The sequence below is a fragment of the Electrona antarctica genome (assembly GCF_951216825.1).
Source record: "Electrona antarctica genome assembly, chromosome: 2".
NCBI classification, from domain to species: domain Eukaryota; kingdom Metazoa; phylum Chordata; class Actinopteri; order Myctophiformes; family Myctophidae; genus Electrona; species Electrona antarctica.
This window is the reverse complement of record NC_136807.1, coordinates 19,992,010-20,019,679: the sequence shown is the minus strand read 5'-3', so window position 1 is coordinate 20,019,679 and position 27,670 is coordinate 19,992,010. Positions and strand designations below refer to the sequence as shown.

The 27,670-nt window shown below is 41.8% G+C and overlaps 3 protein-coding genes across 6 annotated transcripts; 2 read left to right on the top strand and 1 right to left on the bottom strand.

Annotated features, from left to right (window-relative positions):
- Positions 1–500: 500 nt before the first annotated feature.
- Positions 501–12,733, top strand: klhl21 (kelch-like family member 21). The gene is made up of 5 exons (XM_079493196.1): positions 501–635; positions 6,304–7,388; positions 9,103–9,508; positions 9,821–9,893; positions 9,997–12,733. Exons 2-5 carry the CDS (start codon positions 6,362–6,364, stop codon positions 10,330–10,332), a joined length of 1,842 nt encoding a protein of 613 aa, XP_079349322.1. The 5' UTR covers positions 501–635; positions 6,304–6,361; the 3' UTR covers positions 10,333–12,733.
- Positions 12,734–12,812: 79 nt separating this feature from the next.
- zbtb48 (zinc finger and BTB domain containing 48) lies at positions 12,813–19,785 on the bottom strand. Of its 3 annotated transcripts, none has more exons than XM_079493141.1 (11): positions 19,765–19,785; positions 17,903–18,650; positions 17,437–17,735; positions 17,249–17,354; positions 16,382–16,474; positions 16,195–16,281; positions 15,893–16,047; positions 15,388–15,524; positions 14,723–14,887; positions 14,262–14,350; positions 12,813–14,034 (listed from the first exon to the last, which is right to left on the bottom strand). In XM_079493141.1, the coding sequence occupies exons 2-11, from the start codon at positions 18,584–18,586 to the stop codon at positions 13,627–13,629; spliced, it is 2,223 nt and encodes a 740-aa protein (XP_079349267.1). In that variant the 5' UTR covers positions 18,587–18,650; positions 19,765–19,785; the 3' UTR covers positions 12,813–13,626. The 3 variants fall into 3 exon arrangements, with proteins under 3 accessions (XP_079349267.1, XP_079349266.1, XP_079349265.1); XM_079493140.1 differs by lacking the exon at positions 19,765–19,785 and adding an exon at positions 19,495–19,635; XM_079493139.1 differs by lacking the exon at positions 19,765–19,785 and adding an exon at positions 19,113–19,244.
- Positions 18,976–27,563, top strand: nol9 (nucleolar protein 9). Of its 2 annotated transcripts, none has more exons than XM_079493172.1 (13): positions 18,976–19,304; positions 20,226–20,711; positions 20,876–21,086; positions 21,500–21,630; positions 21,786–21,921; positions 22,110–22,206; positions 22,312–22,409; positions 22,534–22,701; positions 23,108–23,360; positions 24,206–24,320; positions 25,224–25,398; positions 25,803–25,936; positions 27,060–27,563. In XM_079493172.1, exons 2-13 carry the CDS (start codon positions 20,250–20,252, stop codon positions 27,177–27,179), a joined length of 2,100 nt encoding a protein of 699 aa, XP_079349298.1. In that variant the 5' UTR covers positions 18,976–19,304; positions 20,226–20,249; the 3' UTR covers positions 27,180–27,563. The 2 variants fall into 2 exon arrangements, with proteins under 2 accessions (XP_079349298.1, XP_079349299.1); XM_079493173.1 differs by lacking the exon at positions 18,976–19,304 and adding an exon at positions 19,512–19,654.
- The last annotated feature ends 107 nt before the right edge of the window (positions 27,564–27,670 follow it).

Here is a 27,670-nt window from a genome sequence, read left to right as displayed (position 1 = left end):
TTGTAGCCTTGGAGCCCACCAGAAGAAAAAAAGAGCACAATACTACTCTTTATCATATCAATTCAAAAACAGTTCAATTATCTGTGTGGCCTTGTCATCCATCCACTCGGGTGAGGCCCTGGGGTAACTATAACGAATGTACCTTTTCCATCTTATTTTGTGTTCTTTAGTGCTTCACTTCAGTACTTTATCACTATGCATCGCAAATTATATTATTTAATACCTACAGTCGAGTCGAAAAACGGTGTTTTGGTGGTTTGGATAACTCTGGAAGAGTCCTCAGATCAGACTCCCTCTTGTGACAGTTTACTAAAAACGCTTCGCCGTACAACAGCTGATCTACAAGCTCACACGCATCTCATCCTTGACACATTGTGAGCTTGTAGATCTTCTATTTTTATCCAATGGAGAGTGTTCCGTGTCATGATGTCATGTGTCCGCTTCGCCTTGTCCAATGAGGAGTGTTTTAGGCAACTCAGGCATCAAACATTACACGGAACGGAATATGGCGCAGACCGGAGAGAACAGCAGCACCGTTCGTTAAAGTTTATTTTTTACATCACCATATTATGTTATTAATGCGTTATAATCTATAATATTGTCGACCTTGCGTGAAGCCCAGGACATTGCTGTTGGTAAGTAGATAAAGATTATTCTTTTTTTGCTAGTTCTCGTCTCGTCTGTCTCCGAGGAAGGTCGTGCTTTTCACGAAGAGGACAGATGGATGCCAGACATCATGGTCCACTGTCTACTTCCACTAGACACATCAACAGAAGCTGAAGTTTCATAGTCTGAACATGACCTTTCGCTGTAATTTAATTACTTTCAATGGCGACGTGATCTACTGAATACAATTCAACACAGCGTGATCTAGAAATGGACTGACTATTTGGAGTTTAGCGTCCGTGAGCGCGTTATGAACTTATCTTTTTAGCGCGGGCGGGGGTGTGTGGGGGGTGTGTGGGGGGGTTGGTACCGAAACATTATGTATTATGTTTGAATGCCTATGGATTTGCATACTGATATCCATGTGACCTGGAATGCTGTAAATGGACAACAGTCAACAGGCGCGGGATGTTAAGTAGAAACTTGTTATAACGGTGTCGGTGTAATGTAACTGTTGTTCAATAATCTTATGTGGCTGCTTTAGTGTCATATTTCCCCCCTTTTTCTAGGGACTATAAAACCATTGCTATTATGTGCCTCTACTAGAAAAGATAGAGTATCACACAGCATGTGGATCTGGTTGGAAAAATATACTGTAGGCTAGTTACAATAAATAAAACATGTCTTCAGGGGCAGGCAAATAATTAGCCATGGTTGGTTGGTTCACAACACATGACCGCTCGTCAGTCATGTTTCAGGGCTAGCAAATAATATCCTTCTTATCTGGGCCTCCTCGTCTCTCTAACTCAGCTGATGCATGCAGTGTGTGTACGGGCTCTTCTACCAACTAACTTGGACACTTCACTGTGTTGCAGAGACAATGTGGTGGCATAATCTGGCATTAATATTGATTCTTCCATGGTATTCTTTCACTGTGTCCTTATCTAAGTAGGCTAGTTCTGAATTTTGGCAGCCTCAAGCTGGCCCTCTTTGGATCATGGAATGTGATGAGTGTGTCTTGCCTTTTTATGGCCAAGCCAGGCTCAGCAGTGTGGTGGAGGGGTTTATACATCACTTCACTCTGAAGATTGTCTTGGCCTGCTGTATGCAAACTGAGCAGGCTGATTTGACTAGAGAGAGCAGCTGTGTTGTCGTTGGACATTTGTCTACCAGGTGCAGAGTTAGAGAATGAGTCATGTTGTTGAAACTTGATGGCAATGCTAATGATTAACAACATTCAAATATTATAAAATATTATAATTCAACAGCTGTGATGCTACTATGATGCTACATGTTTTGTGGATTTGAAGGGTTTGCGTACTCACTTTTCCGACTTCACCTTTCTGCCCTCACTTTTATCTTCAATATTGACTTTGCATCAAATCATCGCTATGGTGTGATCAGCCAATCACAAGCCAATGTTTGTGTTTACACAAACCCGGAAAGCTGGGCATAGGAGGGGCTAGCACCCCTCAAAAAGCAAAATAAATAAATACAAATAATGTCTATCTATCTAAGCAGGCCACTTTATTCACTCTTTACTGGTGGTAATTACCACATCATACCAGCAAGGGCCCACAAGTTGTTTTGTAACAAAGGGAGGGATCACTTTAAGCATAATAGTAGTATACAACAATCTGTTTTTGATTTACCCTGTTTACATGCAGAGTAGTTCAAAAATAAATCATTCTCTCACGTGTTTAAGTAGTCATATGGGTGTGTACTGTGTGTAGTCATATTAAGAATTGTGTCTCAAGTTTGAATGAGAGAACATTTCTATTCCAAAGTATGAGGTATGGAGAGTGAACTGTTTTAGGCTCATGGTGTAGAGACATTTCACCAATAAATAGCTTTTGGGAATTATCAACCAAGTACAGGACTCTCATTATTAGTGCAATGACAATTAGACATTGACGGAGGTGCATTCAGACAATAGGCTAAAGTGAACAAAAGCCAGAGTGGACACAGCTGACAGGGGCACTGTCCCGGAATGATAAATTGTCTGGTTAAAGCCATTAACATTACAGTAACATTGTACAACATTGTACAATGTAACAATTAACTATTCACTGCATTAGAAGGGTTTTGTTACAGGATCAAGGCCTTATGCCATAGTAATCTCAAGGACTCATTACTGTCATGCTATAGTCTCGCGTAGCCAGACAACTATTCCACAATCTCCGAATGCTATAGAGCAGGGGTGCCCAAAAGGTAGATCGCGATCTACCAGTAGATCACAAAGGCTGTGCAGGTAGATCACATGACATGCCCCTAAAGAATATTTCATTTAAATATATTGAAGAAAAAAAACGATTAAAAAAAAGAAAAGAAAAACATTTCTCCCCCTGTATTTCCCATTCCAAGTGCATTTGTCTTATACTGTACAGAATGTAACACAAACTCTACTATTCCGAAGCCCCCTCAGGTACATATTTAAACAATTTTCAGCAATGGTATAATAATTGATTTGGTGGGTAGATCTTGCCGAGCTGGTCATTTTGAAAGTAGCTCTCAAGTCAAAAAGTGTGGGCACCCCTGCTATAGAGTCTGGAACTATAGCCCCCATGAGCTGAGTATTAGGAAGCTGCCATTTCCGTTCACGAAAATATATTTTAAAATATCTTTACATTTTATTTTTGTATTTTCTTTTCTGCTAAGCAGCAAGCTAGATGATTGCTTGCTTGATTGATTGATTGATTGATTGCTTGATGATGCTTAGATGATTTCTATTTTTATTAGAATAAATGTGCGCGACTGTAAAGACGAAACGGAAGTGGGGAGGAGGCTCCACAGACGTATGCTTTATATTTTACTCACGATAGCTCTTCCATTGCTCCAGACTGTATGATGGAAGCATTTGGAAATTGCGGAGGCAACAGTCTGGTAACGTGATGACTACTGTCATGCATTCTCCTTCATGTCTGCCATGTGCCGATTCATAAAATGTAAGCTTGTGTGCAGCATACTTGTTATTTTCCCACTGTCAACCAAGTATGATATTGCTGTAATGGATATCAGTGCTTACAGCACATCTAACAATTCCTGGTTAGTTACAGGAATTGTAAGTTAGTCACATAACGGACTAACTGCCTTCATGATTTGTTGCTGTGGTTGTACTAGAGCCTTTGGTATGGCTAAAGCGGAAAATGTGCTGCACCACATTGTTTGTTTGAAAATCTCTTCTTTTCAACGAGGGACAAAGTATAAGTTAGGTTTAAGAATGTTGCCTCCCCCGGCTCTGAGGGGGTTTCCCCTGATGGATCATTACCAACCACTAACTGTTTGAGCATGAGAGTTCAGTTCCTGGAGCACACAGGGTTACTACTGTTGGGGTACAGTACATGGTACAGGGGGGTACGCTATCTGCGTGGGAAGTGTTGTTGCCAGATGGTAGTCACACGCTCACATGCTGTCACACTCGTTTCTCTGTTGCCACCCCGTCCTCGAATACTAGACGGCTTGTCTACCACTTCTGTTCTCTTCCTCCCCCGTCCTTCCTTCTTTTCCTTCCCTCCTTCCCTCCCTTCCTTTGAGAGTATAGGTTTCTGTCAGCGACAGGCAGCTATTCTAGGGGCCGGTTGGTCAACACGTTTACCGTATGTTGCTCAATACTTCTCATCTTACTTATTTACCTTCTCTGTGTGTCTGGAAATGTCTGGAAAATTGGAAATGTATTTGTCCACTGCTGTTCTGATCTGCTATACTACGTTATACAGGTATGCTAGATCAAAACTGAAGCCAATATAATCCTACATTTTCATTATACTCTCCTTACATTTGTTCAATTACTAACAACTACATAAAGAATGAAACGCAAACTTGACATAGGGATGGCTCATCCCTGTGACAGGCAATTACCCTTTCACGACTTAAAAAATAATCACTTCCGCAGACGTTAGGAGGATCAAGGATGTGTGTCTAGTACAGGTCTGTGCAGTCTGCACTGCAGTGCAGAGCACACACTGGGGCCCAGCCTGCCCTTCAGGAGAGCAGTTTGATCCCCACCAGAGCTATGTGCACTGCTGCATTGTTGAACCTTAGTGTGGAATGTGTGCCCGACTGTTCTTTCAGCTATGGAAGACGAGAAGGTTTGTCTGTTGCAAGTTACAACCGTTATATCTATCTAAGGAGACTCTTATGTATTTTGAGAAGGAATGATCATCCCCATTATTAAACGTGCAAGCAATCAGTTAAGGTTTTTGAAATGTGACCATGATGACTAACACCCAAATATCTGAGTAATCTGACACTGATCAAATGTACATATTATAATAGTATCTATAGCACATAAGCTAAATATGAATATCATATAGCCAGAGGTATAACTTTCTAAATACATCATGCATGTTCAAATAGCTGGGGGCAAAAACGATGAAACGAACAACGGTTACAAAGTACACCCCCACATCTCCCTGACATGGTGCAACATTCCTTTCCACCTCTTGTTCTTCTCTTGTGATCAGCGCTGTCTCTACTACGTTCACAGTGCATTGTGATTTTACAAGCTCATTGATGGATATTATGACAGGAAGTAGTGTTGCTCGCTGCTGTCTGTGCTGATGCTGGTGAAGAGGCGTGGGCTAGGCTGCCCTTTGTCTTGTGAGAGACCCAGTTAGGCTACTTTGTACAACCAGCACGTGCGTTGGTTTTCAGGTTAAACATTTAAAAAAGTCATTTTCTGTGAGCAACGCAGTAGTACAACAAAGTATTAATAAGCCTTTTCTCAAATGGGTGGCTGATGGAGGAGGTGAGGGTGTTGACTGTTGATACTCCCTAGCAGCTTTCAGTCCACAGCATGTGAGGTGTTCTCCCAGTCCCCACAAAGCCCCCCCCCCACTCCTCCCCATCCTGGAAATGGACACTGCCACCAGTGTATTTATAGAGCAGTGGCAAGCTCTCTTTCTTAAACACGGACAAGGGGGCTGTGCATATTCGCACTGGACTTTTTCTTCTGACACCTCGTGTAATTCAGGCTTTCTTGTGTTTCTCAAATCAGTTCTGTGAGACTAACTAGCAGTTTGGTTTCATTTTAGGCTCCATTCTTGATTAGATCGTTGTTGTTGATTTACTATTTGAAATTTGGTTAAGTTGAGTTGGAGTTTTTCATTTGGTACTGCGGCTGTGCAAGTAGTCTTGTGTTGCCAGACAAGATTAGAGCTCTCCGCCTACTGATACGCCTGGGGAAATCTAAATTCATTGAATGGACTTACTTGGACGCTAGAGAAAATCAACGGTAACAAAACTATGCCCACAGTGCTTTGAAAACTGTCCCAATATGAAGAAATACCCTAAAGGTACATTGGTTCTGTGAGGCTGTCATCTTTTACATTTCTGAATAGTTTTCACCTAGTTTTAGCCCATTCATTGAATTAGATGTCACCCAACATATGAGTAGGTGGTGGTCTCTGATTGTCTGGCTATGCAAAACTAGTGCAAATGGGTTTTTGTCTCGCCCCTTGGATCGGGACTTAGGCATTATATTTCTGTGTGATGTGACGTCCAGAATAGAAAGTGTACTTATCTGGTGTCAACCTCGTTTCAATTGTTTTGTATATAAATGTAAGTGTTTTGAGCCTGTTTCTCATTAGAGGAGCCTTTTATATATCCTTTCACTTTATAGAACTTGTTTCATAAACACCAGATGAAAAAAGTAAGACTGAAACTATAACAAATTTTCATTCATTATCTATGTTTCAGATGACAATCGTCTTCTGAACACCACCTCTTGAGACTGAGAGACCCAGAGGGAGGAGAGATGGAGAAGCCTGCCCTACAGACCCAGCCGTCCACACTGCCTTTCTTCGACACAGCCCACGCGTTCAACCTGCTGCGAGGAATCCATGAGCTCCGCGCTGAGTGCAAGTTCTTCGATGTCACTCTGTGTGCAGAGGGCCGAGAGTTCCATTGCCACCGTACTGTGTTGGCTGCTGCCAGCACCTATTTCAGGGCCATGTTTGCTGGAACGCTCAGAGAAAGTGGCATGGACCGGGTGGTTTTGCACGAGGTGTCGGCTGAGCTGCTTGGCCTGCTGGTGGACTTTTGCTACACGGGTCGAGTCACAGTCACGCAAGATAACGTGGACCTCCTGCTGAAAACGGCGGACCTGTTCCAGTTCCCCTCGGTCAAAGAGGCATGCTGCACATTCCTGGAGCAGGGGCTGGATGTTACCAACTGCTTAGAGATCCAGGACTTTGCAGAGGCCTTCGCCTGCCGAGAGTTGGCCACCAGCGCACGGCGCTTTGTTTTGAAGAACATCATGGAGTTGGCCAAAGGGGTAGACTTTGAGCGATTGACATGGAAGCGTCTCCTGGAGTTTGTGTCGGATGATGAGCTGAGCGTGGACAAGGAAGAGACGGCGTACCAGATCGCCGGACGCTGGGTGAAGGCCGACCTCCAGCGAAGGCTGCACTACTGGCCCGAACTTCTCCAGCAGATCCGACTGCCTTTCGTGCGCCGGTTCTTCTTGCTAGCCCATGTGGAAAGCGATCCACTGGTCTACCTCTCCCCCAGCTGTCTCCGCATGGTCAGTGAGGCCCGCAGCTTCCAGTCGAGTGAGTATGACCGCCATGACAGACCCTGCCACCGCATGCGGCCACGACCTTCCACCGGCTTGGCGGAGATCCTTGTCATTGTAGGAGGTTGCGACCAGGACTGCGATGAGCTGGTTACCGTCGACTGTTACAATCCCCAGACTGGACAGTGGCGCTACCTGGCTGAGTTCCCTGACCACCTTGGAGGAGGCTACAGTATAGCTTCCCTAGGAAATGATATGTATGTTACAGGTAAGCTGATTGTATTGTAGGCATACCCCTTATTAAAAAAAATAATAAACAAGGAAAAGAGCAGACAAATACCACCCCTCCACTGGGAGAGCACCACTAGTTAACTTGTGAGTAATGGCCCCTACACACTGTAGGAGTTTTAAAGTTGTCGGCGAGTCATCAGATCGTTATGTATTTCACACTACAGGAGTATTTTTTTAAATCGACTGTCATTATATCGTTGTGGCTTTCACACTAAACGATTGGTCGCCGACTAGGCATCACACACTGCAAGAGTTCAAATGGCGCCAAAAATGGTCCCCGACAGCATAATCGGAGCAAATATCGTGCAGTGTGTACGAGCCATAAAGGTCTCTGTGCACTCTCGACACAATGCAAAGTAGGAAAGGCCATGGGGCCATTGTCCAGGAAGGATTAAGGTGCACAGCAGTTTTGTAGATAATCTTGTTTGGCAGTACAATTAATGCCAGTGGAATGTTTTAATTAATTGTCGCAGTAGAGCCAAAGCATGGGATTGACATGAAACCAACAATCTTTTGAAGTTCATGAAAGTGCACAGAATATTTCATGGCAATCCAGAAAATAAATAAGATGTTGACCCGACATTAGCGGCGCTATGGTATGTCAGTTTTAAATGCCTTCTACTAATCTATCCTATCCATCCATTTGATTATCTTTAAATTATTACAAGTCTGTTAGATTGGGTGCAGAGTAGACATTTTTCAGTGGTTACATTTGCACACTATTATAATGCGAAAGCATTATAGTGTAGCCATCCCACAGTAGCTTTCCAGTTCCCCTCTTTCATCTTATGAAGCTGTCGGACTGAGTCGGACACAATGCTTATAAATAAACTGCTGGCTCTCTGGCTGGTGACTGTGTGCCCAGACTGCAATGGCCGGCCTATCCACTAGGGACCACTGTCATCTTCATCAGCAGCACTGGCCAAGTAAAGTGTTTTCACTGAAGAAACATCTCAAACCCTCATACTGTCAGCAATTCTGACAGGACAATGAAGAGTGTTCATACTATTTATTAGTAGTGGTGCTTCTTTCTGTTCTAAAATAAGCAACATCAGTAGCTAGCACATGATGGTGTTGGTTTTGAAAGGTACCTTCATGCTGACACCTGACAGGGAGGTTTGCTATTTTAGTTCAATATAATATCCGTTTGTATTATGGAGTCATGCCTATCCATGACATAAGCAGAGACTGCCCTTGAATCTAAAGCTGGCTGGCAGTAAGCTCAATAGCTAGATCCCAGTACTCAAATGTCTGTCTCCTCTGTCCTACACTACAGCATAACAGTGTTACAGTGAAATTGGTGACCTGCTAATTGTGTGACCATCTTGTGGACTTCACTTAATATTGATGTCCAAACATAAATCACTGCTGCCTGTTTGTTTATTATCAGATGTACAGCTAGTGGTATTTAGGCCACACATTGCAATATCTCAAATGTGCATTATGTGAAGTCCACAAGATGGTCACACATTTCGGCATATGTCTGCCATGACAGACAGAGGATGCAGAAATTTGAATATAATTTGGGATCTGACTAATGAAGACATTAGAGGGAATTGAAAGTTGAGATTGTGGTGCTAGTGAGGCTGTATATCTGTATATCATATGTATGTATTATACACTGACTGTCCAGTGCAGAGACGCTGGCTATTATAAAAACAATTTCATAAATATTGTTTGCTGTGTGGCAGGTGGTTCTGATGGCTCTCGTCTTTATGATGGTGTTTGGCGCTACAAGTCCAGCGTCAACGAGTGGACAGAGGCGTCGCCCATGCTTAAAGCCCGTGAGTACCACAGTACCTGTGTGCTGAAGGGCCAGCTGTACGTAGTGGGCTCGGACAGCACTGAACGCTATGACCAGTCCCTTGACTGCTGGGAGGCACTGCCGGCCATGCTGCACGCCATGGACAACTGCTCCACCACAACCTGCAACGGCCACTTATACGCAATAGGCTCTCTGACCAGCGAGGACACCATGGCCATCCAGTGCTACGACCCAGACACCAACCGATGGTCCCTGGTCAACAGTGGTCAGCTGCCCCCGTGGTCTTTTGCACCCAAAACAGTCACCCTCAATGGACTCGTCTACTTTGTGAGGTGAGGAGAGGCTCATCAGGAATCACCAACCAAAATAGTGACATCAAATCAAAGATCAGTTGCATTTCATACGGAACTATGCAGACCCGCCTCAGCTACAACAATCGCTTTAACCACCCTATTTTGGGCTTGTCATTATACTGTAGGTGTAGGCAAATACCACTTTGAATTTTTCTAAGACACAATGCAGCACATTGAGCTTTTAGATGTGATATTTTTGCTATTGATCATATAGCAAAACATCTACAGTTTTAGTGGTTATCGTGAGTACGAACTTTTTATTAGCTTGACCTCTGTGATTGTCGTTTGCAGGGATGACTCAGCTGAGGTGGACGTTTACAATCCCCAGAAGAATAAGTGGGACAAAATCAGTCCAATGACACAGGTACTGTATACTGTATGTACTGTAAGCGACAGATAAGCAATTGGCAACATTTGGATCCATTTATTTTGTCTCCTGTCCTGATTCATTTCATCCTCTCACTCAGGTCCACGTAGGAGGAAGTGTGGCAGCCCTCGGCGGTAAACTATACGTGTCTGGCGGCTATGACAACACATTTGAACTTTCTGACGTGGTGGAAGCCTACGATCCAGTCACCTTAACTTGGACCCCTGCTGGACGACTACCCCAGCCCACCTTTTGGCATGGCAGTGTCAGCATATTTCGGCAGTTCATGCCCATGGTGTCCAGCTCATTTGAGCCTGTCGACATGCCGGATTCCAATTCCATCCATTTGCATCGGCACCGGCGTCAGCAGGCCCTGGCCCTGCACAACCTTAACAATAATATCAACCAAAACCAGGGTGTGAACCCAGAGCACTGAGTTTGGATCCTGACACATCACCTATTCAGTCCCCCCCCCCCCCCATAGTGCCGTAATCGGATGACTGTGAATCTGTGATTAGAAATCAGTACTAGCTTACAGCTGTAAGGATGGAAAAAAGGCATGTTGGAACTCAGTGTGTACCTTGACTTGGAACTGAGTGTGTACCATACTGTTGACTTGGTTCATTGTAATCTACTTGCCTGCTATGCTGTCATATTGACAAGCATCCATTTCCCAAAGCATGCCTATTGACTGGATGAATTTCAGACTAGTTAGGCGTTACACTGTTTGCACAGACCTGTCGGTGGCTGGAGTGGATCGTTATGGATCGGTTGTATTCCACAAAATACATATTGAAGGTGTTTGAAATCCCAAACTCACATTTTAGCAACTTTTAATCAACATATAAAACAAATGCACCCAATGGTGTGATTTATATTTTGATTTATATACCCATGGTGTCAATTATAAATTGCATAATGTAATTTTCCTCAATTTTCTGTGAAAAGCTTGGCCATCTATCATTTGACAACACTGTCTGAATTGGGTGGCGCTTTTGGGTAGTTGACAGTTGGACACCACATCAAGTTACCACACATAAGCTGCCCCCCTCTCACTTGCACCAAAGCCCATGATTCATCAGGTATACTGTCACTCACACTTCCCGCCTCCCCCTCCCCACCTGCCCTTGCTGTTGACAACCACCTCAGACCCCAAAACCATTAAGCTTTTCAAAACATTCCATAAGCGAATTCAGTCACCATTGTTATTTAGCACTAACCAGGCATATGGCAATCTGGGAACCCAGGGGGTTCCTTTGAATTCGAGCTCAGTCTGAATCTGTTTTGAGAGATTACGCATAAATTATGGTAGTTGGGTTCAGTACTTAAGAGCTGTGAATAACTAGGACAAATGATTGCACTGAGTGGTCTTCTATCAGAATCTAGAAAGACTCAGAGAATGTGATGTCACCCCATTGAAAGCAATAGTGAAAACCTCTCAAGATGGCACCACCTGTCCATTGAATGGTTCCTCAAGAAATTGAGAATAGTTGTCTTGATCACAACTACTGCCGGTTATTTAGTGATAATCCATACATAGGCTGAATAATATTACCAACTCTCAGTCACAATCCTGTCCCTTGCCTTGATAGGGCCCATCCATGAGTTTGTAACCTCCATTCTACAGTAGTAGTGTGCATGAAGTAGGTTTCTTTGAGGATCATTTGCATTTGTTTTACGGTTTGAAATGTTTATTTATGGATATATTTATGCTTTTTGTAGTAGTGTCATGTTCAGTTTTCAGTTGCAACATTACGATCAATGAAATGTGGTACATTGTAGTGGTGCAAGCAATAAACATAACTGGAAGAGCTAAAAAGTAAAAATCTGTTTTGTATAGTACCGTTTGGCTTTTTAGTGTGGTTGCCCAAAGGGCAACCAGATTCATATTTTACTTCCATTAGAGTAACCTTTTGTTGCACACAACTCCTCCCACAGTTTTGGCAGCATGCACTTGAGCCATATCTCAAATTGACCGGCTTCATCGGGAATGGTGTGCTTGTATTTTGTTAAGAGAAATGTTCTATAGTTTAATTGATATGAATTTATTAGTGAATTAAATGTCCCCATTGATATGAATGGGAAAATGCAAAAAATCACATTCAAGTATTTTTTCCTCTGAGACTATAAGCACTATAGTTACAAAACTTGGAGGGTAGGTTCATAATAATTACTCAAATTAATTAACTTATAATGTTAACGGTCGGCCTCATGGTGGCGCTATAACAGCCCACTTTACGTTTTGGCTTATAACTCTTGAACTGTAGGTTTTTCCCTGGATTCCTTGGGTCATTTCCGCCATTTTGAATTTTCTCCTAAACACACTTTTTGCTCCTCCTCCTACAGATTTTGTTCGGAACACATGATCTCTGGACCTTTCCGATGAAAACGCCACAGGCGGAATTTTGATAGTGCGTATCGTTCGGCCGTAATCGGCTTCCGAAGTTAGTGGGAGGGGCCTATTTGACCAAAAATTCCACAAATCACGAACGGAATGTCCAATTCATCCCAAATTTGAATCACATGTCCCGGGTGGTTCAATCAACCAAGTTCCAAAAGCAATTCCATCCAAGCAAAATCATGATTTTTGGGGGTTAAATCCCCTCGTGACATTGTAATTGGCTGGCAATATTAGTGGGAGGGGCATATGTAAGCGACTGCAGCAACCACACTTTCTAGTTTGAAATTGTTATAGTATCACAACATGTTTCCTAGTTTTCATACAAGTTTGACTTGAGCTATTGAAGTTTGTAAATATAACCCTTATGTAACAGGTTTGCATAGTAATCATTTCCTTTTGTGTGATTATTAGAAATTAAACTGCAGGCAGGACTGTCCGTTTATTGTGCTGCTTACATTTGATGTGATGTAATCAACACATTATTAATATACTACTTTTATTGACAGCAGGTGATGTACAGTGAGGATGTTTATTTTAGAGCAAGTATTGGAACAAGTTATTAGGCCACAAATAAAGGAGAAGGGCCCGTTGACTCAACAAGAGGGCATAACTCTTATGTAACAAACATTTGAAAGGCATGAGTCATCGGGGGAATCCGATACGATCAAGTGGTACATACCACACGGGTGCAAAATGCCCTGATGAGCGAGTCTCCGGTTTGATTCCGAGATGGGAAGACCATTTGCTGTATGCCTTTCCCCTACTTTCTCATTTCCTGTCTCCACTATTACGGTAAAATAAAGGCTTAAAAATGCAACAAAAGATGCAACATGTGGATCAAGCCTGATCTGTGATCTTGATTATTCCTACATTAACTATAGACAAATCCGTGCAGGCTGCCCTGGGTGCAATCATAGCTTCAGTGACTCATACTCTTCCTCGATCTGAGCACAAAAAGCAGATGAGTATGGATTCCCTACCAGATGACTCCCTGCATTCACGTGATGTATTTTGTGAGTACGTACAGATACAGTACTCATACAGGATGTAATGTCAATCCAGTTCAGTTTACATGCCTCAACAATGGAGCACTTTTTTATGCAGACTTCAGTATGCTTAGTGAGTTTAAGAATATCCTCATGCCGTTCATATAATAATTTTAACAAAAAAACATAACAACTTGATCCCAAGTCCTGGAATAATAAATTAAAGGTTTGTCAAGGTCAGTTTCCATGGGTCATCCTCACACATTAAGGCTTTATAATGTAAGCTTTGCTCAAGTTCACATTAATCATTATTGGGTACTTTTTAGATGGCTTCTCTCTGCCCTCAGATTTTGCTTTCTGATACATTCTCCACCATTGCCTCCACAATCATTGTGGGCTCGTATGCTCTGGTGACCAGCTGCGACTGCTGCAAGACGTCTGACACCACAAGGCTCTCCACTGTCTGGACTGGCAAAAGTTCCTCCATCACCGGGTCAACCGTGTGGATAACCACCCTGACAATGTTAGTTGGATCTAACACAGGCATGGAGCCATGCTCTGGGTTTGATGCCTCCAGGTTCGCAGGGTGGTGTGTGTAGCCCTTCTCTTGAGGGAACAGCAGACTTTCAGTGGTTTCACTGTCACTTTGTCCGTTGTCAATTTCCTCCACGATCACGTTCCTTAGCTTCCTCTGCCGTGGGTTGTAGTTGTCAGTGCGTTTGTGTATTTGACAGTGTCGCCGCAGGTGAGCCTGGAGAAGGGACAGTTACAGTTACTGTAGGAGTATGGGGTGGGAACCACTTAAGCTCTCTGTATACACTTTGATCTATAAAGCTCACAATGCGTTGTGATCTTGTAGATCGTCTCTTTGCTTTAACATTATTTTGACCGTTTTGAGAACTTTTTGCATATGACATGACCAAGATAGGTTGAAACTTGAAAGTGGTTAAGGAGAAGAGATGTCATTTCACAGCTTACCTGACGGGTAAACTTGTAGCCACAGTCTGAGCACTGAAACTTCCTCACACCCTTGTGCCGACGCACATGAACACGGAGCTGCTCCATGGCTGATGAAGTTACAGAACAAGAATGTTTTCATTATAAACCATGGTGGTTTTGTTGAAATCAGTGGATTGTTCTTCATAATGGCAATATTGGTCCTGGGACTCAAATGGTGGAGTACCTGACACAGAAAACTGTTTACATGCATACAACACTTGAATAATCAAGTTAACCACATGAACCCACAGTCCATATTCTGGAGCAAACATGTAGATCTGAAATTTTCTGCAAAGATATTTAGCGTGTAGAGAAAAAAGTAGGGGACAGTATACTATAAACCCAACTAAATATATACGGTTTAAGCTGTCAAGATCATAGATTGATTAAAACATTTATTTTACATGGTTCCAAACACCCTTTAGTTTGGCATGTCTTACCTTTGAAGGTTTTACTACATATGTTACAACAATGTGGCCGGCCCTCCTGGTGCTTGCTGGCAACATGGCGAATCAAGGGGCCTTTCTCTGTGAAGCGCTGCTCGCAGAACTCGCAGCTAAAGGGACGTTCGCCAGTATGTGTCCGATGGTGCTTGTAGAGACTGGCTGGTATCCGGAAGTGGAAAGTAACGTTAAAGTAACAGTAAAGTGCATCTTAAAAATAATTTTGAGGTAGGCTACTTGAGTATTTCCATTTTCCGATACTTTATACTTCCACACCACTACATCTCAGAGCCAACTTTTGTTACTAGTTACTTTTCAGTTGTTACAAAACCTACCATAAACCACTTAAGCCCCACATCATACTTTGGCTATTCAAAGTACTTGTTGTAACAGAGTATTACATTGTGGTACTGCTACTTTTACTTAAGTAAAACAAGTCTTAGTATTTCATCCACCCACTGCTGGTATCACAGATACACATACACGCTAAAATTCTCTGTGTTCATTTATCCTTTTGTAACTGTGTACAAATGTAACCAAATGGACCCCTTCACGGGTCGATTTATACACTCTCAAGAGTTAAATTAAGACTATGTGTAGTAGTTGTTTTAACTATGTATTAGTCTTCACAGGTGACTGATAACAGATTAACAGTCGGTTACCTTGGGTCCTGAACGTTTTTCCACATAGATCACACTGGTAGGGCCTCTCGCCAGTGTGTACTCGCAGATGCATGTTCAAATTTGTCTTCTGGGTGAACGCATGACCACAATGGATGCACACAAATGGGCGTTCATTTCTGTAAGGTAGGATATAGTACATGAACGCCAAATTTAATACTACCTGAATTGGTGCCAAAGAGCACCAACTTTATTCATGTAATTTACTATGTAAATTAATAACGGCAACCGTAAATGCATTTCTATTTTTATATACTTTCTAAAATATCATTCCTGTGGGTGAAACCTGAAAGCTAAAATACGAATGTGTACCACTTTCTTTTAGCATGCTTGATGGCACAAGGGGCTGATGCTGAACTGTCTGACTGTTTTACTCAGATGTTTTCTCCACCTCCATTCTTCAGCATTCTGTATTTTCTTCTTCAACTACCAATCTCATTTTCCTTTCTAACTGTATTATACAGTAATGGAACCCAAATCCCACTACCTGTGAATGGCTTTGATGTGCATCTGCAGGCCATTTCTGCTGGAGGCTCGGTGACCACACTCCTCACACACAAATGGCTTCTCACCGCGATGCTTAGCGGCCTCATGTACCCGCAACTCTGTGCGAGTTAAGAAGCACTTTGTGCACTGGGCACACTATGGACAAAACATTAATTATTCTTTATAGACACTAAAAATTACAAGTTTACCTCTTACATTCAAAATTATTAACAATATAAAAAAACACCACTAATAAGTTGAAATTTCCTTGAAATACAGAAAATCAAATCAAAAATAACTTACAGCATGTGGTTTGGGAAACCCATGGATTTTGATCATATGAAGTGTCAAATCTTTCTTCTGCATGAATTGCTCGGTACAACATGTACACTAAAAATGTATATAGATACAATATGAATTATGTAATTCACAACTAAACAGATACAGTACATCTGCAGACTTTTATTTATTTAATCTTGATTGTGTTTACCTTATTGGGCATATCACCTGTGTGGGAAATAATGTGTAAACGTAACTCCTGTTTCTTGTTAAACGTTGAGTCACAGGTTGGGCAAGAGTACATCTGCAAGAAGGCAAATACAAAACACTGAACAAGATCTATAGTTTCAAGGATCACTGTCATTAATTTAAGTTAACCACATTAAACCTTGCATCCCTGTTTTGGGCAAATTTGCCTACATTTCCAAAGGTTTTCAAACTTCTTTTTAAACACCTTGTGAGCTTGCAGATCGTCTATTTTTGCTATTTGTCCTATGATGAAGTAACAGTTAATCAAAGTAATCAATTTATTTGGTTATAAAAATAATCTATTTTTAAAAATAGCAAATCTACAAGCTCACGTGTTGTGAGCTTGTAGATTAGCTATTTTTGTGCAACACCATTGTACAACATAGTATAAATAAATGGCGTAAGTGGTTAATCAGACTAATCGATTTGTTATTATATATATATATATTTCTTGAGATGTACTTCATAATGTAACTTTTTTCAGACCTCCAGTTCTAGGCAACACAGAATGGGGGGGACTTTCTCCACACAACAACTCTAAGCCTTCTAATCTAAGGTATATTAATGACATAGTAAAATGTTGAAAATTAGTGGTATTCCCCTTTAAGTGGTTATGGTAAACCATCAATATAACCCATTGATACATGAGGCCGATTCTGAAAACCTTCAAATTATTTAAAAAAAAAAGTAAAAATTTAAAAATAATGATGTTGCCACATGTATAGCAATAACTAATGAGACACAGAGGTAGCATCCGCCTTCAAAGGTAAAACAACGTATACAGTATGGGTTGCACCATGTATTTAAAAATGGAACTCATCTCACTCACATGCACTTTTTCACAGTTTCTGGACTCATGTTCTAAGAGATTCTCTTTTCTGAAGTATCTCTTTCCACACTTCATGCATGCAAAGGGCTTCTCGCCTGTATGCCGCCTACAAGCACAAAGAGGAATAAGTTATTATATCCACACCACAGATGGGGGAAAAAAATTATGTTTGTAGAATAGTAGCATACCTGTTGTGGACTTTGAGATAGTATTTGCTACGGAAGGTTTTGTCACACGTGGGACACTGGACAGAGCCCTTTTTGGAGTCGTCTTCCATTGCCTCACCGTTCTCATTTAGATTTTTACTTGGGACCTTGCGTCTTCGAGTTGTTGATGCTGATGGAGCTGTTGGTTGGGCAACTGGAACATAGTCATCATCTGAGTCTTCATGGGTGAGCCCTCTGAAATTACCATCGTCTTCTGCCTCATCTTCATTCACTTGACATACCCCATTGTTGTCATGTATATCGATCTGCAACTCTGTCATCTGAAAATAATATTTGACAAAATAATCACCATCCTCCTCTTCGTCATATTTGCAACTATGGTTATATATTTTTGCTAATGACTAGTCTAACAATGTCATTAATGATATTACTTTATTATTCGTTATAAAACTTCTCGTTCACAAGATCATGTGCTTAGTTTTTTCACCTCTGTTTCAGTTGTAGGCTGGAGTGGGCTGCTTTGAACACCATCAGAACTTTCAGTACAAATATGCAATCCGCTCTTGCTGGCTCTATCAGGTAGTGTGGCCTCGATGAGTGGGCTCTCACCAACCAATCGTCTGGGGCCCTTGACTTTGCGGCCAGAGCGAGTGGTAGTGGCAGTGACTATGTCAGTGTCAAAGCTGGGCTCATCTTCAGCAAATACAATTGGACTTTTCTCCTTCTCTGAACAATAAGCAGTACTTACTGCTGTTGACTTCTTCGGTCTCCCCCTTTTACGCTTCACAGGGAAAGCTTCCTTTGAGCATTCTTCTCTGAACTCCTGACAGAGTGCGAGTGCTCGTGGTACACACAAGCTGACAGCTGCATGATGCACCCTCTCCAGGTTGACAGGATCCAGATGCAACTCTCCAGTGTAGACAAAGTTCAAAAGCAGTTCGAGACCATCATTGGGGCATTCTTGTAGGGAGACCTCCATGCATGTCTTGTTGGTGGAGGTCAATGGCTCTTCTTGGAACCGTTCACTGAAACAGGCAAGGATGTTGCGATGGGCCAAGTAGACCACCCCATCTCCCACATCTAACATAGCATCACAATAGCGCCCTACCGCCCTCTGCTTGTTTAGAGAGGACAGCACATGTTGTGCATGATCACCTCCTCGTGGATGCATCTCGCACTGCAGTGGAGACTGATGCTACTCGGGAGTCGGGACCACTTCATACGATCAGCAATGTCTGTAAAATAAAACGATAATAACACCTGCTCGTATTATCAATGCACGATCTCTGTTCATATTCAGTCACAGTGACATTAATTAACATAATGAACATAAAGTGGCCTTTATTTAAAAAAAAAAATACTTTGGCTTTTGAATGTTTATTGCACTTTACATTTAACTATTTGAACCGTTTCAATTTATATTTATGTCCGGGATGTTTTACTTAACTTCTTCTATACGGAACATGTCAGATATTAAACAAAAGTTGCTTAAATTGCCTATTTGTTTAGACCGATTGCTTCAAATTGTAGCAAACCCCTTAGCTACGTATGCCTCGACGTTTACTATACAACACATATATTTTAAGACGCTCCCTTAGCTCTGCATACACCAGAGAGCAGAATTCTGACACACGTTTTCAGTATGATTAATATATAATCCAGTCGCAGTTGTTGAGAACATTTATCGTTTCGATTACCTCATAATAAAGCGTAGAAAACAGTAGCTAAGCTACATGCACCTTGTTTCACAGACACACGCCCAGGCCTCCGCAAAGTGCAGAAGGAAAAGGATGTGACGCCGTTTGGCACTCAAACTCCGCGAAAAACACCATTCGTCCAGCATGGAACAACTACTCTAACACGTATAATAACTAACTGAGCCTACTGAGGTATTTATCTGCAAACATAAATATATTCACCAATGCACCAATTTAATTTATATTTATTTATTATTGGTGTAAATTAGCTGGGATACAAAGACAATGTGAAATAACAGTAGAGTTAACTGTCTTCACTCCGTGTAACAATCGTCGACCAACTCACTGGAAAACAGCGTCTGATTTTGGCTCACACACTCACATGCATAGATGCTCACATGTATGTTAGCGTGTTAGCAGCACCACCGGCCGGGCTGTAGTAAACGTGTCATCATAGTAGCTGACTGCTAACGTTTATATATAGAGTATCCCGTTAGTATAGACACGAAAGTGAAACTTCACCTTATTTCCACATTGGGGGGGTAAGTTTCCTCTATCTTGGCTGAATACAACAAGGCTATACCCACCAAGTTAGCCTAGCTAGCCTCAGGTAAGGTAGCGTGAGCTAATATTGTTGTAACAATAACCTTACGTTAGTTCAGAGACTGGTGATTGCACCTTGACGACGTCGTTCTAATATGTATTAGATGTTTATTACGATTGACGAATGGGCGGAGGTTCCCTTCTTCATAAAATAGCCAAATAGCGAACAATTTTCAATAAATGGGCAGTAGCTACAAGGCAAGCACAACGCATCGCGTGCTTTATAGGTGGGTTAGTTAAAAGAAAAAGTGGTTAAACCTTTACCTGATAAAGCATGGACTTGGTTTAATTAATTTCACAAGTCAGGCTACAGTAACGTAGCCATGGTTCACATGACGCCCGTACACTACAGTCATGTAATGTTTCAGGGCTAACAGTATAACGTTACTCCCATCATACCCTGTGTTGTTAGTTTGACTCGTGCAAGCATCATCGTATTGTCTTTTCAGGACAAGCAAGATTATGGTGAAACTTAAATTCTGAGATGTTGTTTTGCTTGTCTCATCCTAGGGCTTCCCCGTTTGTACAGGAACCATGAAGGCAAATAAATACGTGCAAGCCAAGGGCTCTGCAAAGTCCATGAAGTGGAAGGGTGCAAAGGGTTGCAGACTGAATGTTAAGTCTTCTGATGACACTTCTTTGGCCCTGGCCCAAAAGTATCAATCCGATGTGAGGAAGAAACACAAAGTCAAGAGACTTCAGATGGAGCCCAAGCCTATTTCTGGCTCTAAGAAGAACTCTGATAATGAGTCTGGACTTCAGAAGTCTTATGCTCATACCAATGGTAATGGCAGCGCAACAGTTACAACGGACAAAGAAGCTGAGGAGTCCCAGGACTGGAATGCATATGCCCAGTACGTTCTTGGAAATGAAGCACCGGCCTCGGATAGTATGCAGAATTTTGGCCCGGGTAGATTGGAAAGAGAGTCTTTCATTCACTGTGCAGAGAGAAATGATCATCAAAACCATGCAGTGCTCGTCATGCAGAAGAGTCAGGTAATCTCGGCTGAAGACTTACATTCCTGTAAAAAGTAAGACTTGTCTTACTTTTCACAGGCAACTGTTAGAGATGTTTGGATCTGGTTCAGGTTCTATATAATGCAGTGCAAACATGTTTTTGTTTGTTTGTTTTTTAATAAGATAGTCTTTGTTTCTTGCAGACCTTGTGTTTCCGTGGGAAGTGCCTTTTGACCTGCCTGTATGGTCGTGTGGAGGTAATGGGATTTACAATTGAGGAGGGCCAGCAGTCGTACCCACTCTTCTCTCCCGCTTCCCATTGCCCGTTGACCATCACAGCGCTGGGGGCCTCCGAAGACACCAGAGATGAAGGAATGGGGGCTACTGAAATCCTCCTCAAATATCTTACAACAGGTAAAAGCTTTAGGTACTCACTCGTCATATTGTAGATTTTAAGTGTTAACTCCCTTTGTTCTTTGCACTTAAACAATTTCTTCTTATTTAACTGAATGATGGATACATGTATGTAACCTAGATACCATACCCTGATGGAAAATGCTGTTTTACTTTATTTTCTTTTTCTTACTATGTTCATTAGTACTTTCAATACTAGTTTACTAATTACTTTTACTGTCTGTCTTACTGTACTGTCTGTCTTTGTTTGTTTTATTTGTCTTGTTCTGACCTTGATGGGGGGGGGGGGGGGGGTATTTACATGTTGGATACAGCAAAATGTACACATATGCATCAATAAAAATACAAATATAGTACAAAATAAAAAATCTTCTTTTCTCTTGACACCCTTGTATATGTTGCCTCTCCTCCAGCACAACAAAATAAGTTGGTGAAAAGGATAAGTCGGAAATCATCTGTGATTCTTCTGGAGCCTATGGAGACGTCCCTTACACGGTTCCTCTCCAGCTTCACGGAGCTCAGTGAATTATTCAGCCCTCCAGTGGTGAGTTGACTTCATGTGGCTTATCTCGACTCTGATCAACAAATTACTTTTGATTTTAAACAGACCTTTTATAAATAATCAAGCTTGAGACATTGAGGTTATAAATATGAGGCAAGTAATGCTCAACAGAATCCATTGTCCTTCCTGGTCTGTAGGCTGAGCTCATGTCAGCTGTGCTGGACACACCACTCAACGGCTTGGGTGTGGTTCCATTGGTCGATACCGTACCAGGACTCATTGTGTCACAGAGCTGCAAAGATGCTCTCAATACAGTGGTCAGCGCTTGCCGAGGTAGTACACAAATAACAACATGAGATAGATTATATGGCATTTCGTTTGAAATCGCTGATCTACTGAGCTTTTCATCTGTATCAGACATGAACAAATATAATGCTTTTCTATTTAATAACATTTCTGTAGATTTATAAAAATTAGTGACCTTTAAGCTTAGAAACGTAGTCAAGACATGTCATTCACAGGAGACATGGATGGCTGTGCGGTGATCCTTGTCTGCGGAACCAAGAATGTAGGGAAGTCAACGTTCAACCGCATCCTCATCAATACTTTATTAAATCAGTAAGTTATCCTAACAACAACGCAAAAGATTGCTTTGGTACTCCCGTCATCACTTGGAACAGTCTGAGGCTTTCTGTAGTAAAATAATCGTGTGTGTTTTGGCAGCACCACTTGTATAGATTACTTGGAATGCGACTTGGGCCAAACGGAATTCACCCCCTCTGGCTGTCTCTCCATGTCTACTGTTCGAGAGCCACTTCTGGGTATGTTATGTCATTACTTTGTATCTATTGGATACATTGAAGTTCACAAAAGTGTGAGAACTACTTATTTAGGAAGAATCGCCCTCAGGTCTTAATGGGTTAGGGTTCTTCTCCCTGCCTTCAGGTCCTCCTTTCAGTCACCAGCGCGCACCAGAGCACATGATTTACTATGGTCAGACGTCATGTGAGACGGACATGGAGCGCTACATAGAGATCCTCAAGTCTTTGTGGCATCGTCGACCACAGAGAAGGGAGACCACTGTCGTCATCAACACCATGGGCTGGGTCAAAGGTCAGCGTCCAACAAATTCGAATATTTGAATTGAGAGGAGCCTCCTCCAAGACTGCAGCTAAAAAAAACGAGCATAACACTATTACCCATATGATCTGTGATTTAGAATATGATTTATACATGGTTGCATGCAATTGTTGACAATGAAAATAGTCCATCTACAAACTCGACTTGAGCTGTGACACCGCAAACCAAGCTTGTTTTTGGTCTAAAAAGAAGAATCCAAGATATTTACATTCTAAGAAGCTGTGTCCCCATAGAAGGCATAAACCAGCAGATTATCCATTTCCAGTTCGTTCCGTTTTTTTTCCACTGGATCGCTACCGGAGTGTTATGAGGGGAAACTGGATGCAGCTGATCAGCGTAATCAATTGTCATTAACCGTTTGTGTTTTGGTTGTTTGCAGGTTTTGGATTCAAGTTGCTAGTGGACATGATACGCTTCTTCCCAGTCTCGCATGTAGTGCAGCTTGGTCACAGCGGGGTTTCCCAGTGTCCTGTCCTCACTCCAGAGTTTCTGAGGACAGCCCATGGGTGGCAGACGCACCCCCCTGCACAGGCTGCTCTGGACGAGTTTACAGAGAGTCACAGTCCGCCTAAAAGTTATGTCCACATCACTGTACAGTCAGAGTTTAGAGGTGTAACAAGACAAGGACAAGCGTAAGTACACGACTACACTGCTCAGTGCTCAATGTAGTGTAGTCTGTTACTGCTCAAACTGTCAGTAACGGATGAAATGACACATTTCTTTTTCATCTTTCTTTTGGTATTCTAATCCAATCAAAAATGTCTTCCCGTGAAACTAAATATGATGCATGCTTACTTAAGCACATACTAACGGCCGAGCTACACCAAGAGTACACACGCTCGGTGTAGCTCGGCCGTAACCAATTCCAACCAGTAATATTGTGACAAAGCCATAGCTAAAGTCGACACAGCTAAGATCCATTATGCTACACCAGAGGGTGGTACTGTATGCCGTTATAGCAGTTTATCTGCTATATAGAAATCAGCTAAACTGTACAAATATGTTTCTGAAAACATTTGTGGAGAGCAATGCAGAATGGATGACATCTTATAATTCTTATTATTCTTTGATTAGCAGTGCACTATCCAATTTAGATTTTTAACCAATAACCGTAGTTGTGATTGGCTGATAGACGCACAGCTCTGCGATCAATGTTAATTTTCCCACCTCTGTATCGTGTTTCACAGTAAATACGTCACAATGCTCAAGTTAGATACTTGCAAAATGCCATTTCAACTTGCCATTTCAGAATTCTGTAGTTTGACTTATTTAAAACTGCACTCTGTAACAGTCCTACCAAAGATACACACCCATGTGACTCCGCACAAGTGCTGGGGTTTTACTACTACTAACTACTTTGTTCACTAAAAGAGTTATAATGAAGCCAATTGAGTGTTCATTAAATACACTAGCATGAACAGACATACACAAACCTTTGTGCATGCATGCCTAAACTGATGTTTATTGATTTTGATAGGAAACACCAGCGAAGTAATGAGCAAAGAGAACTATCACTGCTGGCCTACCTCAGTCAGCTGCAGTCTCCTGATCCCAGTCCTATTAGACCTCTGCACTGCCTTATTCCCTACCAGGTACATAAGAAAGCTCTTTTCAGGCAATTGATCATTCTTTTTTGAGTGGTGTAAACCACTCCTACAACTGGCTTTTGTGTGCATAAAAAAATGACCATGGTTGCTATGATCAAAATAATTTCTGACGTAATTAAATCACACCCGGGTGAACTGGATGACCGTAGCAACCGTGGTCATTTTCTCTGCACAAAAAAAGCCAGTTGTGAAATCACATCCAGGTGTGATTTCATTACGTCAGATCAGAGCTGATCAGGGTATATAATACCTTACCTTATTTCATTACGTCAGACATTACGTCAGACCACAGCTGATCATGCTATATAAAACCTTACACCACTCAGTTCACACGGGTGTGATTTTTTTAACTACATTTTTATTTTCAGTTTTCACATACAATGAACCTGTTAAAACTTCAGCAGATAGAAGTGTGAGAATTACACATATTGATATTTTGGGTTGGTGCCGTTCATACTCTGAAGACATTTGAGTTGAGCACATCAGTTCCATTGTTTTCTTGCTTAAAACAAACTACCAGGAGTGGAAAACCGACCTAGCTTAGCCTTTTGTATTGATTGAGAGCTGGGCGAAGACTAGAGCAGCGCCTACAGTTCAGCAAGACAAATACAATTTAGGAAAAAAAATATGAATTGTAAAGTATTTTTCTTCCATGAAGGCAAGTGCTCAGGCACTGTTTGGCTCCTACAGTATACATACCGATATGTGCTTGTTTCTATCCTTCAATATGCTGGGAACTCATTGCTAGATTTTGAGAAAGCAATACATTTCTCCCGTCTTTTCGAGCAGCCTTTGTGGGCTTGCATACAAATATCTGGCAATTAATATACATACATGCACACACACACACACACATAATATAACCTTTGTTTTTAACTATTCCTATAGGTTCCCCATTCAGCAGTGGCTATAGGTGTGACCCACTGTGAGGTGGCACCCAATCACATGCTTTATGCTGCCAATGCCAGCTTGGTGGGGTTGTGCTGTCTGGGAGAGAAGGTAACCAGTAAAGGAGGCCCAGCCCTGTTGTCCCAGACACCCGTCTGCCCATGTGTGGGCTTAGGTATGTATTCCAACTCTCCACCGTGCTTTTATAGGCCCGACTCGGCCGAGGAACGAGGTTTAGGTTAGGTGTGCTGCCCCGTGGGAGGTTAGGGCTCCCACGGGGCAGCACACCTAAACCTAACCTTAACCCATGTCTAACCAATGACTAGTCTAAACTAAGTATGCACCCCGTTTACTGTCATGATTTGTCACAACAAGAGCTGGCTTTGTCCATTGCTTAAAAGGTCTTTAAATAAATACTTTTTGAAACGTCTATGGGGGAAATTAATGGAATTATCTTCTGGGCCTGTCGTCATGAAAGGGGGGCGGGACTGTGACGCTCTATACAGTAAAATCCTCAGTTCATTTAACTATGAGAGTATTTACCATTGTTTGGGGGTCTTTTGAACTCTTCCTTTCCAGGCGTTCTTCGAGGCATTGACATGAAACGAGGATTGTATTACCTGCTGACCCCCGTGGATCCCACTGTCCTTCGTGAGGTCAACTGTCTCCTCCTTGGAGCTGTCTCGTTACCTTCCTGTATCCTTAAAACACAGGTCAGATTATGTTTCTTTCAGTAGAGAAAACCAAGAAGACTTTTCCTATTCTATTAAAAGGATGTTCTATGATTATTTATATATATTTTTAAACAGCCTGTGACGGATGTTACTGCTGTTGAGTTACCAATTAAAAGCGAAAAATTGATTAATCACAAAAAGACAGTTTGTTTCCATTCAGTATTTAAGTCCGACGTCATTTTGTAGTGCTACGTTGCGTCCGGGTCCAAGTGGCACCAGCTCCCGTCCGCATCTCATTGTAAATAGAATATCTAAACGTGTGAATCTTTTTATTTTTCAGAAAGGAAGCCATTGAGGGTTAAAATGGGTCTTAATGCTTCCAACTCAAGTAGAATTATTAATGTTTTGTACAAATTGTCCATGACAAAGAAAATATATGATGTGGAGACAATAAGTGGAGAGCAGCAGCTTTGTTGTTGCGAGGAAAGCGGTAAAAGGAGACTTTCGTGGTTGTTTTCGTCTCAGATTTAGTCCGGAGTGTCGCAGTATAACTCTATGGGGACACAAAAGCGAGATAAAAGTAGGACCCGGAAGTATCTCTGGAGGGGACGCTCACATCACGGCTAAAATACTGAATAGTGGGCCATTATAAACACTGGGCCATTATAAACACACATTATAAACAGACTATACAAACACCATACAAAAACTCAATAATAAAAACAGTACACATTGGACAAGTGACTTAAAGACACACCAAAGGAATGAGCCTTTGGTGGACGTGGAGAGAATGTTTTCTTCCTGGTGGGTGGAGAAATTGGGAAGAGAGGGGATTGATGTTTACACAGATTTTATATAAATGAGGCCAGGAAATAAAATAAATCTATACAAATTAAATACAAATATTTCAGTGGACCCCAAATTAAATTTACGACACCAAAGGCAAGATCCCTCATAGATAAATGTTAACTACCATGACGGCTACCTTAAAAACTACTTTTTGGGGCAGAGACTGCATATCTCAAGTTGATCACAAGAAATAAGTATTTCAAAAGTAAACATTGATTTTGATGTCAGAGGATTTATGTTTTACTATTGCGAAGAAATGCATAAATATTTGTCCCTCTAAAAGTAGCTTACATTTTTTTTGTCTCCGTTTCAGCCGGGCTTTGAGGGAGAGTTGCCCTATGTCACTACGGACTACAGTTTCGATGTCACTGGGGCAGGAAAACTTCGTGTCTTCAAGGGATTGGCAAGGTCTAGTCAAATGGCGACAAAATGACATTTTTATTCCACACGGGACAAGTATTTTTGTTCTTCAACCCTTCTTGTTTACTTGCTTGTTACACCAAGCCAGGATTGGCCTTTGAATGTGCAGGGCCGATGCTGTGTAGTGAATACTACAGAGACTGCTTGTGGTGCCAAGTGGCCTGGCAATCCATGTCACTTATAATTGGATGACTTCAGTTGTCCTGGCCATGTCCAACCCTCAGCTGAGTACAGTTTTGCTGGTGGTGCGAGTCAAACATCTATGTCATAGACGGTGATATAAACTTCAGTTTTAAGTTCTTGTTTGGTGTCTGTTCCTGGTAGGTGACATTCCAAAGCTGAGACCGAATATATCTTGTCATTAACATTTTACATTAAACAAAAAATTACTTTTGTCCACACTTGTGTGATTATTGTTAATAATGTCAACACTGTTATGCTTGGCGACCACTGTTGTCGAAAGTGCAGGGAGGGTGTATTTGTTGAGCTACACAGAGCCTCTGT

Bases quoted from the DNA above. Each gene is read 5' to 3' on its own strand.
- nol9 (XM_079493172.1), top strand. From the start codon at position 20,250: ATGAAGGCAAATAAATACGTGCAAGCCAAGGGCTCTGCAAAGTCCATG. The intron at 22,702-23,107 runs GTCAGCGTCCAA...GGTTGTTTGCAG, and splicing joins CACCATGGGCTGGGTCAAAG to GTTTTGGATTCAAGTTGCTA. The intron at 25,937-27,059 runs GTCAGATTATGT...TCTCCGTTTCAG, and splicing joins CCTGTATCCTTAAAACACAG to CCGGGCTTTGAGGGAGAGTT.
- zbtb48 (XM_079493141.1), bottom strand. From the start codon at position 18,586: ATGCATCCACGAGGAGGTGATCATGCACAACATGTGCTGTCCTCTCTA. The intron at 16,048-16,194 runs GTAAGTTATTTT...TTTTGTCCATAG, and splicing joins GGTTTCCCAAACCACATGCT to TGTGCCCAGTGCACAAAGTG. The intron at 15,525-15,892 runs GTAGTGGGATTT...CCTACCTTACAG, and splicing joins CACATCAAAGCCATTCACAG to AAATGAACGCCCATTTGTGT.
- klhl21 (XM_079493196.1), top strand. From the start codon at position 6,362: ATGGAGAAGCCTGCCCTACAGACCCAGCCGTCCACACTGCCTTTCTTC. The intron at 7,389-9,102 runs GTAAGCTGATTG...GCTGTGTGGCAG, and splicing joins AAATGATATGTATGTTACAG to GTGGTTCTGATGGCTCTCGT. The intron at 9,894-9,996 runs GTACTGTATACT...CCTCTCACTCAG, and splicing joins AAATCAGTCCAATGACACAG to GTCCACGTAGGAGGAAGTGT.